A 12738-nucleotide genomic window follows, 5' to 3' on the forward strand; every position below is an offset into this window, starting at 1 on the left:
TATTTAGTTTTTACTCTTGCTAAAAAGTTTCTTTTTCTTCCTGTTTTAATAAATCCGGCTATTTTGAAGAACAATTTGAAGCTAACTTTGATAAATCGTTATCGAGAGAACTTTAAATGTGTTCTACACAAGTGAAATTACCGAACAGATAAGTAGGAAGTGTTTACCATGCTATCGAGGTTTGCCACTTGGCTAGACTACAACCCTTCATGCTTATATCTGAATAAACCTGATTTAAACAAGTCAACAGCTTGTTCAACGTATTGAAGGAGCTTATCATCCAAATGCTATCCAGTATCTCTACGGTAACAAAGTAGTATTGTTAGATTATCTTGATCTGTTATATATATATATATGTATATATAATCCTGGACTTCGTAGTGAATGCGAAACCTGGCACAGATTTCACACCAAAATGGTAAGAGAAGCTGCTCATTCAACTTTTCCTTGGGAAAGACGTCAACTAAACGAAGAAGATGGATTTTTTGATTTCATGATTACATCTTCTTTAGCTTTGCTCAATGTTTCAGACCTAGAGCACTGTGGAAATTTTTTGAATTTATTCAATGATTCATTTCCCGATGAATTCCTTGAGACAATGTTCGAGTTTTTAGTGTTTACTGGAAAGCAAAGTCGAGGTTCAAAGTGTGAGGATCCCAAATGGGCGGTCCTTTCTTTCCCAGTAACATGGAAAGTATTATTTGTCATGATACTCAGCATTTTATTTGTTACATCGTTGCTAGGCAATGGAACTAGTGCATCTGTCGCTTGGTCTTTTAGAAAAACTAGGACAGTTTCATGTTTCTTTATTTTGTCTTTGGCCATTAGTGACATATTACAAACCGTGATGGTGTTGCCAGCAGAAGTTGGCAATATCGTAGCAGATATGCGATGGGTGTATGGATCTTCAGCATGCAAAACTATCCCCATTATTCAGAACATGTCTTCTATGGCTAATGGTTTGACTTTGTGTTGTATAGCAATTGGCAGATACGTCGCCATCACGAAGGCTTTACACTGGAAATCATTGGAAAGTAAAAATATATTGGCATTCGTTGTCGTCATTATTTGGGCAACATCACTAGCACTAAGTATTCCAGTGGCTTTCATATTTTCTTACCACGTTCCTGAGAAACAAAATAGTCAAACAACTGACTTAAACTGGTCGCCGCTTCAGCTGAAAGCTTTAGCAGAAACTGCGTTCTCTAAAGACCTTCCGGGGTACTGTACACAAACAGAAGAATACATGGATACAGACAGTATCAAATACTATACCTTCATCTTCCCAGCAATCATGTTCCTTCCGCTCTTCTTTATCATCATGTTCTTATACACGTATCTTTCATACTTTCTATGGGTTAGGAAACCAATAGGAGATTTACAGTCCATGTCCACTCAACAGTATGGTATCCAGCAGCTCAAGAAGAAACGTGTTGTTAAGATTTTAATTTCTCTCATTGTCCTGTTCTTCGTCTGCAGAGCACCAACTAGCTTGTACAATCTGTGGCTAGGAACAGTTGTTCAAGAACCCAAAGTCTCAGACTTGGTCGTACGTTATACATTTGTGGTTATGAAACTTCTTAATTGTTCTCTGAATCCTATATTTTATTCTTTGCTCCATGACCGCCTTAAAATACACCTGAAGATGGTTTGTGAACAAATTGTTTATATTTTTACCTGTACACCTTGTAAGAAATGCTGGGAAGTGAAAAGAAACGATAACGAATCGAGTACAATAGATACAGTACTGACTTCATTTACATGTCGTCGGAACCCTCTTTTAACAAAAAAAAATTTAACTGTGTCGTAAATATTATATTTGGTTATTCTGACAAGGCTACATGTGTACGCATTTTCACTGATATCTAATGTAGTCATTACTGTATTGTGTTATCACTTGAATTTAGGCAAGTAGAAATACGTCAAATATTAATTGGTGTGTATTTTGTATTGTCCGTCATGCACAGATGGCAAATGTAAAAATATAACTGTTATTATTCCTTAATCATAGCAGTCATTTTATTTATATGTAGTTAACTAAAAATTTCGTTTTCTTTATTTTTAAATAACAAATTATAAATATCTTATGAAAAAGTATTAATCAATGTGTCTCATTTTCCGACTTTGTGGGAACAAATGTGAAAACAGCTGTCACTGATAAAAGAAACCACTTTCGCGGTGGGTCGATGAAAAATAAATAAAAACAGAATATTTTAGATCATATGATCAACTGAGTTACTAATTTATAATTATTAAGAAAAGCTCTCAAAAATTACAAAAATATCCCTTAATGAGTAAGATTTTAGACGTCATTATTTTGATGAAAAAGCCAAATAATTATTACTATATATAATTATCATGAGCGAGGATGACGATAATAGCTTGTGATTTTCACAATTAACAACGAAGGTTTGTTTTATTTGTTTGTTTTGAATTTCGCACAAAGCAACTCCTGGAATATCTGTGCTAGCCATCCCTAATTTAGCAGTGTAAGTTTCTTTTTGTTTATTGAATATCGCACAAAGCTACCCGAGGGCTATCTGTGCTAGCCGTCCCTAATTTAGCAGTGTAAGACTAGAGGGAAGGCAGCTAGTCATCACCACCGACCGCCAACTCTTGGTCTACTCTTTTACCAACGAATAGTGTGATTGATAGTCACATTATAACGCCCTCACGGCTGAAAGGGCGAGCATGTTTCGTGCGACAGGGATGCAAACCCGTGACCCTCAGATTACGTGTCGCACGCCTTAACACGCTCGGCCATGCCGGGCCAACAATGAAGGATATTTCGAAATTAAAATGGTTGCTTTGTCAAAGCGTTAGTTTAAAAGAAACAAATAGAATCAACGTAGATGTTTAAATTGTGTAAGGGGATAGAGATACAATAATATCAGCTATGATATGTTTAATTAGTTGATTACTTCCTTGTTAAGTAATGAGGCCGATATTTGTGATAACCTAGACTGTTAAATGTGCTAATGTAATATATGGTTTACGTTCTCAGGTTTAAGTAACTCAATAGACATTTGTAATAAGCAAGATTGTTATATGCCGAAGTAGTTTATGTCGTTGGATTTTTATAATAAAATCGTAATTTGTGGTTAACTGAATATGTTTTACACTATTTTTAATTTTAAGAGGTTAAGCAGATGTGCGTAGTTAATCATGTGTTGTAACGGTTGATGGTTTATAATTTAGCAGACACTTGTGGTAAATCAGATTGCTACTAGCTGTAGTAGTTCATGTAATTCAACTTGTTGTGTGGTGAAGTAGTAGTTTTAAAATTTCTGACTGAGCTTAAATCAGGGCAGACTAATTTGCTGTCCAACTTATGTAACGAAGGAGATATTTGTGGTTAGCTTACTCTTATATTATGTCATCTAATGATTCATCCGTGCACAATTCGTGCCTCATTAAATCAACTAAGCCTAATTTATAATTAAAACATAATTAATTTTAATAAACAGGCAAAACAAAGTTTACACTTCACACTACTTTTTCTACATTAACAAGAGCTGTTCGTGTTTTAGTTACTTCCGACACCACCAGTAAAAATCTACGTGAACAGCTGGTTTTTATAAAAGAATGGTTGGTCTCACTGTGACATGAATACTGCACATATGAAGTAAATATTTCCATCCAAAATTGATCACTATCGCCAGCCAATCATTCATCTGTATTTTGACACATAAGTATTTAATTTACATTTAAAATACAAAATTTCAGTATATTTTTTGATATCAAACTCATTTACTGTGTTGGATTCATTTAAAATTATTGTTTTATACTACTTTATCAATTACTTGTTTTTTATAATGTGTTCGGATAAATTAACATATTTTTATCACTTATATAATATTTATATCTTATGATGCAGTTTGTCAAATTACAATTAGTTTGGCAAATACATTTTTGTCACATTCACATATAATGTGATATATATGCTTTTACATATAGTGACAGGAAGTATTGTTTTAATTTTTTGAAATAGTTTAAAAATCGAAAAAAAGTTTCCTACATAAGTTGGTAATTTGACCAGGTATATAGTTTACATATTTTAATATCACGTGACTAGTTATATAGTTTACATATGTTAATATCACTTGACTAGTTATATAGTTTACATATGTTAATATCACTATACTATTTCCTTTTTTCACATAAAGTGTTAAATATAGTACATTGCTTAATTAAATTTGAATTGTTTTTTTCTATTAAATGTTTAATTATATCAATAGTATAATCTCTATCATTACTAATGACTTTGATATAATTTAATTCATTTTTTTTAAATCAATGGGATCAAAACAAATTTTATATGTCCTGTTTATATCAGTAAGAAAAGTTGCAATGAAAATCTCTTTTACTCATGGGTAGGATTTCATGTTATTCCAAGCAGTGAGCATTTCTTTTTGGCTGATATTAATACGATATCTTACATGGGGAAAAGGAGAATAGGTAAAGAGAGTACTTGTGATAGGAACTTGAAGAATGATGCCAGATTATTAACTGACAATTATCAGAAGAATTTTAAAGTTCCAAAATCCAACTACAGTTACCTTAGCTTTATTTTACTTATACTTCCAATGAGAGGACAACAACACAGAATCCACAATTCATACCAAAGCCTTCCGGTAATTTCCATCTGTTGCACCTTCTTTATTAGTCTAACAATTGTTTTTCACAAAGAAACTTTTTAGTTTTGTTTATTGTATCATAACATCTTTTGGGTTAACTAGCTTCATGGTTCATCAGTGCTTTCGTCTTGCTTTCTGTTTTATCAAGCCTATGAATAACGAATTATAAACGCTTTTGTCCCAGTTCGTTTTCCTAGTTTCATAAAATTGGAAGTAACCATTTTACCATGTAACAATCTGATTTATAGCACAAGTCAGACTAGTTACCTGAAAAAGGAAAACATTATTAATTTTTACACCGTACAACAGTCCCACCTATTACAGTTATTTGTTTAGTATCTTCAATAAGGTTTTGGTTATGGATATTATTGGTTACAGTAAAAGATTGGTAGTTAAAAGCTAAATTGTAAATTGGGCGATAAGTACCTAATAATAACAACAAATTATGTGAAGTATAAAACGGGCAACATTGTGAAATTAGCGTTATTTAAAAATATAGTCAAAACAACGTTTACGCTAAGAAACTTACTGGACATCACAACCGAGTGTAGAGTTATTTTGAATAAGTTCTTAGTGTTGGTTTATGGAAGTCAACAAGAGAAAGAGGTAGTTGTTTGCTTGCTAAGGAAGTGCTATCGAACCTCCTACAGAGGAAAGCACGTAGCACAGTGTGGGAATCTGTGTGGTTAACTTGTCCTGTAGCATTCAAGGCCTAACGAGAACTAATTCTCTGTTGATGCAAAACAAAAACTCTAAAGCAACCTACTGTAGCTGTTGGAAAATACCACTAAAGTGACTATTGTGGGAAGAAACTCACTCATAAGAGATCAGAGGATGTTTAATATAGATATTATTGCCAAATGTTATCAAGGTAGTTTTTTTTTAGAAATCAGTTGATGTCTTCCTTATTTTGTAATCAGGCCGATATTGTGGTATGTTAGACAGTTAAATGTGCTAATGTAATATATAGTTGAAGTTTTCAGGTTTAAATAACTGAACAGACATTTGTAATATAGATATACTTTTGTATATGAGACACATTTAATGGTTTAGCTTTAAAATTACTGGACTAATGATACAACTATGCTGGCCATAATGAAAAGTTAATCTGTGCGCTGGTCACCACGAGTATCGAAACCCATTATTTAGGGTCATAATCTTTCAGACTTACTGCTAAGCTTCTGGGGAAAAAGCAGGATTGGAATGGACAAAAGTAGTATTTCTATAAAAGTTACACATTACCTGATCTGTCATTATTGTTGTTTTATTAATAAGCGCAATATAAAAACAACTTGTTTAGTTATTTATATTATGCTTTGGATATAATTAAACATAAATCAGGTTGTAAATAGTCAAAGTTACTTGCAAGCAGAATGCATTTTAGTAAAGTTTCATAAGTTGCCTACTGCCAACAAAACGGGGTAAGGATGAACTACCACGAAGGACACGTTGAGTTTGACCCTGTATCAGAAAATACTTAATAATATTAAAATGCCAACTATCCATGTTCACATAACAACAATTCACAAATCTCCTTTTGATCAATTTGACTACTTTAACTATGATCTGACTGTTGCTGTACTGTACATTATTTCGATGTTGCTGTTGTTTTATTATTTTAACTCATCCAGCCACACAAAGCTGTGTGTCTCTTGTACAAACGCCTGGTAAAATTTCGATGTAAAAATTTCCAATCGCAAGCCTCGGAGAAAGTATATGAAATGTAAATCGTCTGAGCAGGGGAATAAAACAATATATGATTCATATTAACGTTCTAGAAGAGGTAAGAGCTACTATACATTCTTAACTTAAAAAAACGCTTTTAAGAAACCTTTTCAACAACATTTTATATACTAAGAATTTCAGGAAATAATACGTGCATCCTCTGGGAAACAGGATATCAGAAACGTAAATACATATCTAGAATAAAATTTTTCAGTACAGGCTTTTGTTCAATAGAATATGTTCAAGATGAATATTTGTTGTTCACATGAGACACGTATTGGAACAAATGGAGTCATAAAATATTGCATATATCGCCATTTAAGTTTTTTATAGGCAATATTACAAGATACAAATAAATATAAACTAGCAATCTTCCTAGAAGTTATATTACGTGTGAAAAATTTATTTGTGAGCTTGACCTGAAACTATTTTTGGACTTTATGTTGTTGTACTAATTTTATGAAGTAAATGTAATATTTCCCTTTTAATTTTACGGTGCATAAATTTGACAATATTTTTATTAGTTGTAAGATAATACAGCGTTTTTACATAATTGCCGTTCAATCATACACAAAATAAAGATAGATATAGCTACAAAATGGTCGAAAACAAACGGATTAAAAATGTTTCTTTTCAAAGAAAAACACGCATTTTAATTTCCTGTACTTTTCTAGGTAATTCCTTGAAAACAAACAGAAATTTATTGTAAATAATCATGTTTAAAATTAATAATACAAAAGAAAGCATTTAATTTCCACATCCAATACATTTTAAGGAAACTTTTAAGCTTCTCACTTAGAACTATCTTTCGGCTAACTGTTCCATAATAAGAAAAAAAAGTATTTAACTTAATAACTCGTCCTAAATTTCCCAAATGTTATCCTTTTTTATTTTCAGTCTCACTGATGGGCCAGTTTTTACGTTAACCTCTCCACTTTCGTTTATTACCCTCTGGAAAGGAAATAATAGTTTGAGTTGAATATAACAAGGATCTAAATTTATCCGATTAATTTTCTAATATTCTTATTAATCTGACTTTCTGACCAAATTGTTAAAAATAATTAATTAATATAATTAGATATCTCAACTTTTATTTTAAATACTCTTTATTTCTATTGCCTTAGTTAGTTATCACCATTAGATTCCATCAAAAAACATGAGGCCGCAATCGCTTGCGGATTCTTCAACAGGTATTTAAGTGAGTAGGTTGTTAGCCCACTGCACCGAGACGTCCCTAATTTAGTAGTGTAAGACCAAAGGGAAGGCAGCTAGTCATCACCACCCCCCGCCAACTCTTGGGCTACTCATGTACCAACGAATAGTGAGATTAACCGTCACATTATAACGCCCCCATGGCTGGGAGAGCGAGCATGTTTGACGCAACGGGTATGCGAACCCGCGACCCTCGGATTACGAGTCGCACGCCTTACGCGCTTAGCCATGCCAGGCCTTCTATTGCCTTACTGCAATTTAATTCTTAGTTCGCAGTCACTGTGCCAAAATTTTGTTCAATCAGTATTGCATACTAAAGAAAGTTTAAGTGGTTTTGTTTCTTTGGCAACTTCAACTATCTAATATTGTATGACATTCCTAGAAGAAGCTTCCAAATGGTATTGCACTAAATTCATTTCTCAATGTCCTCCGCTGGAACAGCGGTAAGTCTACGATTTAAGACGCTAAAATCACAGGTTCGATTCTCCTCGGTAGATACAGAAGATATCCCAATGTGACTTTGCTATAAGAAAACACACACACACATTTCTCAAAGGTTTTGGCATTTGAACCAAACGTTTGTGAACTAAGAAGTAAAAATAACACACAGAGACAGATATATATGTATATATATAAATATATAGAGGGGGAAATGTTCTAAAGTACTGATTTAATGATTATATCCAATTCTAAAAACCAGTGAGTAAAATCAAAGATGAATGTATTTTAACATGTCATCCACACCACAGGTGCCATACACTGTGTCATGAAAGCCTTTTGATTAAATCAAGATTTATCAAGATAGCTCGAGTACAGTAGACATTGAAACGATCTAGACACTACATATATCTTCGATTTTTATGATAATTCAACACATTTACTGCTATACATTTATTTTAATGCATAACCTTTGTTTCACTATTGATGCATGTGGCGTATATTGTTAAATATTTATTGCATAAGTCCCGCTTGTTCTCTAAATTTGTAGAAGATTCTCGAGAGCAAGAATTTACAATATATGATTTACTAAAACACTAGCGTGACTTTGAACATAGTTGAATATACGAGAATTTCGCCTTAAAGTATATAAATCGACGTGCTGAGAGACACAACAATATTTTTTGGTTAGCTACAATCAGCATACTACAAGCCTCAAAGTTCTGTTTGTGGTTAACGCTTATAAATCGGAAAGCTACAGAATTTGACCAGGAACGTTTATAGATTTCGAACATTACAAACTTCAGTGAATTAACTTCAGAAGTTAGTATTTCTACGAGGATATTAAATATCCTCATCGGTAAAAAGTCAGCTTGTAAGCTGTGTGAGGTCAACCAAGGAAAGACAGTGAGTTAGCTTAAACGCGATGTAAACACATCAACTTAGAATTAATTTGCTCGTCGTGGACCATCGATAAAATATTCAGTTCTAGGCCAAATAGAAAACTCAGTATAGTTTGTAAGTTTTTGAATCTCTTGTATATAAACCACTTTTTGTAATAACCATTATTATAAATTATACTGTTGTTTGTACATTTAAATATATTTGTTTTAATAAAGAAAATTGTGTGTATCAATCTTGTTGGCAAATATCATAAATATGATGCATATCGAAATTCAATTAACTTCTAAATTAAAATTAAAATTTTCGGTAATTTAAATCATAATACGCAACGTACATAACATAATAAATCGTAGACTCGTCCAAGTTAAAACGTAACACGTAAAAACAATACCTGTTAATGCATGATGCAGATTAAACAAATAAACTGTATTTATTTATAAACTTGCTGAAGCTATTTACTTGTCACATTTTTAGCTTGAGAATTAAGAGCATAATATTGTTTATTCCATTTTAGCCTTTTAACATTGATTATTAAATTATTAATTAAATATTATTATTTTATATGGAATTCAATTTGCGTGAAACAAATAAAGAAAAAGAGTTATTGTTACCTGAGTGAGTTGTACAACAACAGGGGGAAGCCTAGAATAGTATTTCTAAGAATACACTTGGTGGTTCATTGATAAAGATGTTGGTTTTGATACTCGCTATAAACAAGAACACAGATAACACATTGTGTAGTGTTGTGCTTAAAGTAAAACAGAAAACAAAACTGAGTGAAAGCAAATTGATATGCGTTATGGTATGTCATCCACAATACATTTGCTACATACGGTTCCGAAAAAGATTTTTTTTTTCTCAATACCAAGAATTATCAGGAATATGATAGATATAATAGTGGTCTAGGCATTATTTAAATATATAATACATTCTCATGAAAAACAACTATTATTGCCTGAACTAGGTTAAGCAAGTCAGTTTGCAATAATTATAAATTTATTTAAGCTATTTACAAATTAGAGTTATAATTAAAAAATTAATAACACACCATCATTTATTTAACTTTATAATATTCTTTATTTATTCATTCCGTTTTGTTATTATTTTAATACCTCAAAATATTATTCACACTCCAGCTTTGGAGGCGTTTTAACAGTAGCAGTCAATTCATATTACTGCGTGAATTGTGATCGGTAATTTAAAATTAATGACATCAGCACATAATCTTAATATCTTTGCTGTAAATATAAATACGAATGCATTGGACTTAAAAGTTATGAAATAGTGCATATAAACATATAGTGTGTAAATAATTATTATTAGAACTCGTAGTTTAGAACAATAACGGATATAAATAGGTACAAAAGAATAAAACATTTTATAATAATTTATTTTCGATAAAAATATATGCGTTCACTTCTTAATAAGACTTAGCATTGAATATTTGCGATTCTTTTACTTACGCATGACATTATATTATAAAAATAGAAAACTAACATTTATAATGAGTTTTCTTATATTAAATTATAATACATTTTATCAAAGATATATTCAGTTATGATTCGGCTCTACGTTTCTGTGTTATTTTCAAAGGAATCAATGTCATGTTTATTGGAAGCTGATTCCAGTACTGACTTTGGGCTCAATTTCGGTCAAATACATAATACACTAATATCCACTCAATCTTTGTATTAGTTAGTAGATGTTCTATATATAAATGTTGAAACATTTTGGATGGGTCATAATATTTACGCTCAATTGTTTTAAAGGTGTATGTAGAAATCATTAGGGTGAACAAAATCATTATATAAAAATTGCTGCTTCAATCGTAGGTTGTTTATTTTACTGCCATTAAAATATCTTCTCAAAAACTCAGAATATGCAGATATGAATATTTAAAAAGAAAAATATTTATCGTTTACCTCCATGACGCTTGAAAAAATACATTGATTCAAGAAATCAATTCATCATAAAGATACGACACGCTCTAACTAAAGTACTTTGGAAAGGCGGGCCTTTCTTGTTATCTAAATATAAAATATCATATATTTATCCTTTAATGTCTAAATTATAAAAAAACTTCTTTTTTGTTTGTTCTGACAATGTTATTAATATATCTGAATAGCTCACTCCTAAACGCAAACCAAGACAGAAAAATGGTTTGGTAATATATATTACTTAAAAAGCACTTAACGTCATTATAAATTCATGTTGATGTGACTGTTTATACAGACGGTGCGTTATTCTTATTCTGTTCAGTAGTTTGTCATTTACGCAAGGCTTGACTGAATTTTAAAAACCCTTGACTATGAATTGAGGGTTCTTGACTTCGATCGTGTTTTCACACTTCGGGCCTGTGGTTGTTTTAAAAGAGTGACAATCGGATTTCACTGTTCGGTCTAATAAGAGCGTCCAAGAATCGGTGACAGGTACTGTTGACTAGCTGCCTTCCATCAATACAAAATTAGTGACTGTTACGCAAGAATTGCCCTTTGATGTTTTTTTTTGTGTGAAAATTTTAAACAAATAAAGATATAATTTTTGCTCATTTTTGGCTATTGGTATCAAGTATGTATAAATTGCCTCTCAGTGAAAACAAAAAATTAATACTTATACGTTGGAAATTTGTAATTCATTGAACTTTGTTTAATTTCTTAACAAATTATTCTCATTTTAGGTTACGGTTAATTTTACAGACTTGCGTCGCTAAAATTCAAGCTATAAATCCCACATTAAACAGAGGGCAAAATATAACAATGCTCTGTTATAAAGCACACACCTAACAAATATCAATTTATAAAATATATTTACATAAATTTCTATAAATAGTGATATAAATAATCACTGTAAACTAATACAAAACGCTTATAAATTATAATGTAAGTGATTGCAATTTCATTTTTTAAAATTCAGGGTTTTGCCTTTAAAGGCTGTGATTTCTGTTTCCATATCCAACAGTTGAAGACATTTAGTTTTAGTGAACAAAATCTAATGTTTTTTAATCTTTCGAAAAATAATAACATCAATATTACACGATCAACCAAATATTTTAATATTTTGTGCAATAATTTTGTATATTCTCTATTTTCTTTGATAGATGTTCCAGTATTTATGTTTTTGTTGCGGGGATATATTAATTCTAATATTATAAACATAAGCATAACTGATTACTTTCTATTTAAACATATGTTTTTAAAACCTTTTCTTCAAAAAAGAAAACGTATCTATGCAACAAAGCAACCGACATGTTTAGGTCTGATAATAAATTTTGGTGTTTTAGTCAGTGATAAATGTGTTATTTTTAAATGCTAATTATGTTAATTACATCCAACTTATTTGTCAATTAGGAGTTGCTAATAAGAAATATTATTTATCTCTTGTATTCCACTTTCACTAAAATGCCTTTCATGAATGTCAGAAACATGAGGCAGACTGTCCTTCCATATATTAATTAACCCTTAGTTGAAGCTAGATTTGTAACGTAGTAACCGTCAGCAAATGCTTTGTTATCATAGTAGTGTTAATTATGATATTACATCACGGAGGCCCGGCATGGCCAGGTGGGTTAAGGGCGTTCGACTCGTAATCAAAGGGTCAAGGGTTCGAGTCCCGGTCGCACCAAACATGCTCACCCTTTCAGCCATGGGAACGTTATAATGTGACAGTCAATTCCACTATTAGTTGGTAACAGAGTACCTCAAGAGTTTGCGATGGGTGGTGATGACTAGCTGCTTTTCCTCTAGTCTTACGCTGCGAAATTAGGGACGGCTTGCGCAGATAACTCTTGTGTAGCTTTGCGCGAAATTTAAAAAACAAACAAACA

The 12738-nt window shown here is 31.7% G+C and overlaps 1 protein-coding gene across 1 annotated transcript; it reads left to right on the forward strand.

Moving 5' to 3' along the window:
* Positions 1-415: 415 nt before the first annotated feature.
* On the forward strand, positions 416-11625 carry LOC143228370 (RYamide receptor-like). The gene is made up of 2 exons (XM_076459636.1): positions 416-1549; positions 11593-11625. The coding sequence occupies exons 1-2, from the start codon at positions 416-418 to the stop codon at positions 11623-11625; spliced, it is 1167 nt and encodes a 388-aa protein (XP_076315751.1).
* The last annotated feature ends 1113 nt before the right edge of the window (positions 11626-12738 follow it).

The sequence above is a fragment of the Tachypleus tridentatus genome, chromosome 10 (genome assembly GCF_004210375.1).
Source record: "Tachypleus tridentatus isolate NWPU-2018 chromosome 10, ASM421037v1, whole genome shotgun sequence".
Classification (NCBI taxonomy): Eukaryota; Metazoa; Arthropoda; class Merostomata; order Xiphosura; family Limulidae; genus Tachypleus; species Tachypleus tridentatus.

Bases quoted from the DNA above. Each gene is read 5' to 3' on its own strand.
- LOC143228370 (XM_076459636.1), top strand. From the start codon at position 416: ATGGTAAGAGAAGCTGCTCATTCAACTTTTCCTTGGGAAAGACGTCAA. The intron at 1,550-11,592 runs GTACGTTATACA...TTCTCATTTTAG, and splicing joins CCAAAGTCTCAGACTTGGTC to GTTACGGTTAATTTTACAGA.